At 36.7% G+C, this 6,259-nt stretch overlaps 1 protein-coding gene across 1 annotated transcript; it reads left to right on the top strand.

Annotated features, from left to right (window-relative positions):
- Positions 1 to 3,931: 3,931 nt before the first annotated feature.
- LOC149196752 (auxin-induced protein 5NG4-like) lies at positions 3,932 to 5,492 on the top strand. The gene is made up of 4 exons (XM_089408421.1): positions 3,932 to 4,204; positions 4,318 to 4,479; positions 4,591 to 4,742; positions 5,300 to 5,492. The coding sequence occupies exons 1-4, from the start codon at positions 3,932 to 3,934 to the stop codon at positions 5,490 to 5,492; spliced, it is 780 nt and encodes a 259-aa protein (XP_089264547.1).
- Positions 5,493 to 6,259: the final 767 nt, after the last annotated feature.

Here is a 6,259-nt window from a genome sequence, read left to right as displayed (position 1 = left end):
CACCCAGGCTTTCGACTCTTGGCTGCCGGTTTTGTTGTCTTCACCTCCAACCTTTACAGTGCAAATATATCAATGTCAAACCTTTACCGCTCCCAATGGCCGCATTCGCCGGACCTACATTACACCTTCTGGGGAGAAGTTCCGAATTTGGAAGCAGTGCATGAGCTACTTGGCTTCATCAGAGGCGTCTGAGAAGGGCTCCAAAAAACTGAAGAAAAACGGGCCGAGTCTTCCGCAGAAGGAAAAAAGAGCCAGAAATGAAGACGATGATGACGGGGACCCAAAAAACACGAGGAAGTTTCCCAAATGCACGGCTTCGTGCAATGATTTCAAAGAGAAGAGTGCCCTGAGGCTGAGAAAGGAGGATTGTATAATCGAAGCGAAAAGAGAGAAGACTGTAGATGAAGAGAATGTAGGAATTCTAATGACTGCAAGTGCCGAAGATCGAACACGCGACCTTCAGATTTACAGTCGGACGCTCTCCCGGCCGAGCTATCCTCGCAGACAAAACGTTATCTAAAGCTCCCAGCTGAGTTATTTTAGAAGATGAAATTCCATTTAGAGCCGAGCAGTAAACATATACAAGATAGTTGAGGTAGATAACATCGAAATAATTGAAGTAAACATGACAGTATATGAATGCTTTATCGAGAATTGAAAACATGACCTGCGGCCCGCTTGTTAAGCGTGTGGTCTAACGAACTGAACGATGAAAGCAATCGATGCAACACATCAGGGGTTGGGAAATTTTCTGAATATTAAGAGCATGATCAGATGATCTGAAAGGAAGAAGCATAAAAAGTCGGCGTTCCTTCGTAGACAAAACTCCAAAGAAACAGCAGCAAGACCTGGTCAATAGTAACGGGCGTATTGAATGGAAAAATGGAATTTCACACAGTCTTCGATGCGCAGAGAATGAAACGTTCAGGCATGGCCAGACAACCGTTCAGGCAGGCAATCAATGCGCAGAGAGAATCAATGTCAGACCATGTCAGGCCAGGCAGAGCAGCGCAGGACAGAGCAGCGCAGTGCTCAGGGCAGAGGCAGGAGTTACAACTAATTTTAGATCCTGGGACCTGTGCTCTGATACCATGTCAGGCCAGGGTAACTCCAGAATGAGCGGAAGAAAAACTGATGTCTAATTTCATTAGAGAACTATTGATTATATACAAGAAGGAGACGGAACAGTTCATCTTCTTGATGACTGTTCACGTTCCAGTTCACCCATCGGTTGAGGATTAGGTGTCAACATTTAAGAAATCATTATTTAAATGAAAAATTTAATTAATATCAAGATATATTTAAAACATGTATTATATTCATTAAAATAAATTGATTTTTTTTTAAATATGTTAAAACCCATTGATAATGAATTGGTTGTAAAGACATAAACTATCAAAATGGTATTTCATCTTGAAACATCCTTTTTCAAGTTTCAGTTGGAAAATACTAGTAAATTGTAACGGAAGAGGTTAGAGAAGAAATATAATATTCTGAAGAACATTGTGGTTGTCATTCCATATTTGAAGTTGCATCGAAATTTGTTGGAGGCATCGAAGACCTGAAGAAGCAGTAATGAACCTGCAAAATGTATATTTTGTTAGGATTTGCAATATGTAAATTAAGTGTGGAAATTTATTTGTAATATTTTGCATGTGAGTTGTGTTAAAATGAAATTGGAATGAATGGAAATGAAGTTACAAGGGAGAGAAACAAGGCGCGGTCTAAAGTTTGGAGGGGAAATGAGATATGAAATCTTTTATAGGAATGTGCCTATGTAATGATGTATGGAATCTAGATTGTACATAAAGGTGCATTGAATATATAGACATTATTACAAGCCCATTCAAACCCAAGTGTGACATCAACTTCAGATTCCCTAAACCCTCAGATGAGTTTGTGCTAATTATAGCCCAGGTTGGATTGGTAATAAATCTAGGTTTTACTTGGATTGAACTTACTACTAAAATAACAGAGGTTTTGGTCTTTTGTGAATTAAAATTCATGCAATTTGAGTGTTTTTGCAACGTAATCTGCATTTTCTTTAACACTGTACATAAAAAAGGTTTGGTCTTTTATGAATTTAAAATTCATGCAATTTGAGTGTTTTTGCAAAGTAATCTGCATTTTCTTTAACATTGTACACAAAAAAGGTAGCTTCTCTATAACAAGCCTGGGAAAGATGTCCATGATTATTAAATAAAATGAGGTCAATATTCAATGTCATTGAATAATATTCTCAGTGTTAATAAATCTAAATCTATGCTAGTTTATTTCATGAATGGAATAATCAGAGCTAAAAACAGTCACCAAGGGCTTGCAGACTACTTCCTCAATTTATCCTTGGCACTCTGACTTATTATTAATGCAGCCTAGCATTTGAAGGGTGTGCTAGTTAGCAGAGTAGGGTAAAGTCTAAAAAAGGCTTAAATACTCGTTATCATCTCATTTCTCTAAACCCTCTCTCCCTTGCTTCTGCACTCCGTTCATTCAATATTTCAAGTATTCACTGCATGCTATCTTCCTTCATCGCTTAATCCATTGAATTCAGTCCAAAACATAAATACCAAGATGCCTACAACTACTGCTACTCATTCGAGGAGGAACATCCCCAAAAGAGGGCAGGTGAAGGCAGCCATTGCCTCTTCCCTCGCCCAATCCATCAGATCAGTGTTAGGATCCCCTAAATCCTTCAACCACTCTGTTTTTTCCTCTTCCTCTTCTCTCGCGACTGCAAATCATTTGAGAGCACAATGAATGACTTGCAGATCAAATGGGTTTGAGTTTCTTTCATTACAAATTCAGTGATGCAGAAATTAAATCATTATGGATGAAAGCATGGGATCCATAGATCTTTTGTCCAAATCATTTGCTCATTTGTCTAACTCTTTTCCCCAGATTTGAAGCCCTGCAACACCAATGGAGTTTTCTCTTTATGCTGTAGTGAGTCACCAAATATAAAGAGGGGAAATATTTTCTACTATAGCAGCTTTTCCTAGTTGCAGTTGAAAAGCTCTAAAATACAAAGTTTGTTGATCAGAGATTTTGAGTTGAAATATATGGCACTTGATTCCCCTTGGCATGTGTAACTGATTTTGATCCATTAGTGGTGTTTATAAACTTCATATATGTATTGGATTGATAGAAATACCCATTAACATGTAGAATAGACTTGAATCCTATTTTTTACATCCAACAGCTAAGAGTTTACTAATTCATCATGCTTTTGATCCATAAGTGAGTGGCTATAAACCTTAACTCTGCATTGAGTGATGAATCATTTGCATGAATGTACTTTGAATGTATGGCTAATTAGCATGAATGTTCTTTGAATGTGTGGTTAATCAAATATGAATCGTTTGCATGAATGTGCTTTGAATGTGTGGTTAATCAGATATGAATCGTTTGCATGAATGTGTGGTTAATCAGGTACTCAAAACTCACTTTGAATGTGTTATTAATCATTTGAATGTGTGGATGCATGAATGTGCTTTGAATGTGTGGTTAATCAAATATGAATCGTTTACATGAATGTGTGGTTAATCAAGAACTAAACACTCACTTTGAATGTGTGGTTAATCATTTGAATGTGTGATTAATGAAATATAAATCATTTGTATTTTGGTAGTGAATGTTAATGATTGAAGTTACATGTAGTTGAAGTTATTAAAAAGCTAAAAGATTTTCTATTGTTTATCTTATAACTGTTTAAACTAGAATAACTGTTCACATAGTTGAAATTTGGAGGAGATTCTTTCATTTAGGTTAATGAAATGAAACTCTGAACAATTTATTTTGATTTAGGTTACTAATGGTCAAAAAATTATTTTGAGCTTATAATTGCTCACCTATATGATGCATTCATTTGGAGTTAATTATACCATTTAGATTTATTGTGACCAAAATCTAATGTGAGTGTCAAATATGTAGGATGGAGAAAGTAGATGTTATGTGTATTCGCAACAGAGCCAAAATTCTGGGAACTGTAATTTGTGTGGGTGGAGCAATGGCTATGAGTTTCCTTCAAGGTCCTACTCTAGCCCAACTCTGGCCTCTGTGGGGACAATCAACATCAGTTTCCAACACTAATACAATACACCTAGTGGAAACCATTCTACACGAGGGAGATTCAGGCAACCAGATTAGAGGGTGTATTTACCTTATCTCAGCAGTGATAATGTTATCCACTACCATGATATTGCAGGTCTCCCTACCACCTTGCATATTAAATTGATACCCAATTATAACCCTTTTCTGTATTTAGAAGTTTCAAAGCTCCCCACCCAATCAAATGTATGATTATAATTTCATGTGCAGGTTGAGACATTGAAGAAGTTTCCAGCCACACTATCCCTTACATCAATTACTGCCATTCTAGGCTCCATCCAAACTGCTCTCCTAATAGCCATTCTTGACAGGGGCATCATTCCAACATCATGGATACTGGATAGGGCTAATATTTTGACTGTGTTCACTGCAGTAAGTCTACATACATGAATGATGTTCTTCCTCAATTTTCCCAGCCATGAATAACTTAAATTTTTGTTAGGTGGTTAAGCTGATTTGTGGAAGATTAATTCAATTTGGCAGGGAATCATATTCAATGCAATGGCATTTCCATTACAGTTATGGTGTTTGCAGAAACGAGGGCCAGTATTCGTTACAGTATTCAACCCAGTGTCTACCGTGTGCTCAGCAATTTTATCATCTATAGTTCTGGGAGACACGTTGCGTCTGGGAAGGTGGGTGGTTTGTTATATTCTCAAATATTCAATTCGGTGGTTTTTATATACTCCAATATTCAATTTGTGTTAGAGTGGTTCAGGTAAAATTAAACTTGATTAGATAAAGTTATTAGTTGTTCTTGGGCTAATGAGAATCTATGGTTTTGTCCATGGTATTCATATGGAATATAGTATATTCTTAAGTCTTCAATTTCTATTAGAGTGGTTCAAGTAAATTTGATTAGGTAAAGTCATCAGCTATTTTGGGGTTCATGAGAACCCATAATTTTGTCTATGGTATTCATGTGGAATATAGCCTGTTTAAAAACAGAAAGACTCCATAAGTGAAAGAAATTAACATGGAGGCTTTTGGCTTTTAAATAGGTTATATTCCACAGGAATATCATGGGCCAAACCACAAGTTGGAGCCAGAAAACTACTTATAACTCGACTAAATCAAGTTTACCAGAACTACCCTAACAATTTACATTAAATTTATTATTTCTTCTCTCATTTTGCCTACAAATTTACAAAATTAATTAACTGAAATGCTTGATTTTCCTACACTAGAACAGTTTGATGGGTGTGATTCTTATATTCATTGGTCTCTACCTTTTTCTGTGGGGAAAAAGCCAAGACGATGCTACCCAGATCAAAATATCTTCTGACGAAGAAGCAGATATAGCCATCACAACAGAAGGAGAAGAAAATCAGCACCCACCTCCTGCTTCTGAAGTAGTGGATGTGAAAACACCTTTACTACAGTAACATTCTTGACATTTTGTTGAAAAATTGCAATGTTTGTAATAAACACTTAGTCAGTTCGAACAAAGATGGCAACGCTCCCAACAAAAAGGGCTACCTAACATCAGAAGTTCCAAATTGCTCAGGCACACAATAGTACTAGGTAAATCTTTGATGTTTGTACGGAACAAATTTAACTTTTTCAAAGACGGTTGACTTCCAACCTGGGAAGGCAATAACTCCATTTGGAGGCAACCTGATAGATCTAAACATTCAAGAGTGGTGATATCTCCAAGTGTGGAAAGAGTCAAATTCAAACAATCACTCAAATGTAGATGTCTAAGTTGCAATAGATTTCCCTGAAAGCTTGGAAGCATTTCCAGACATTTACACCTAGAAAGATTGGTGTATTGAATATTTTTTAAATTTTCGAAGGAACTTGGAAGCATCTTCAAACTTTTGCACAATGTCAGATTCATGGTTGGTTTGGAGATTTCTCAGATTTTGAAACAAATTTGGAAGCATCTTCAAACTTCCGCACAGTGTGAGATTGATATGTTGGAGAGTTGTTAGATTCCCAAAGGAATTTGGAATCATCTCCAAATTGCTGCACTTAGAAATATTGGCGTGTTGGAGATTTACCAGATTCCCAAAGGAATTTGGGAGCATTTTCAAACTTCCACAGTCTGTCAGATTGATGTGTTGAGGATTTGTTAGATTACTAAAAGAATCAAGAAGCATTTCAAAACTACTGCACTTGGACAGATGGAAGTATTCGAGCTTTTTTAGAT

Source organism: Pinus tabuliformis, chromosome 2_2 (assembly GCF_031772625.1).
Source record: "Pinus tabuliformis cultivar Carrire ecotype Pingquan chromosome 2_2, CPIR1, whole genome shotgun sequence".
NCBI classification, from domain to species: Eukaryota; Viridiplantae; Streptophyta; class Pinopsida; order Pinales; family Pinaceae; genus Pinus; species Pinus tabuliformis.
Note: the sequence above shows the minus strand (reverse complement) of the source record. Positions and strands in the feature narration are given on the sequence as shown.

Bases quoted from the DNA above. Each gene is read 5' to 3' on its own strand.
- LOC149196752 (XM_089408421.1), top strand. From the start codon at position 3,932: ATGGAGAAAGTAGATGTTATGTGTATTCGCAACAGAGCCAAAATTCTG. The intron at 4,205-4,317 runs GTCTCCCTACCA...TTTCATGTGCAG, and splicing joins CCACTACCATGATATTGCAG to GTTGAGACATTGAAGAAGTT. The intron at 4,480-4,590 runs GTAAGTCTACAT...TCAATTTGGCAG, and splicing joins TTTTGACTGTGTTCACTGCA to GGAATCATATTCAATGCAAT.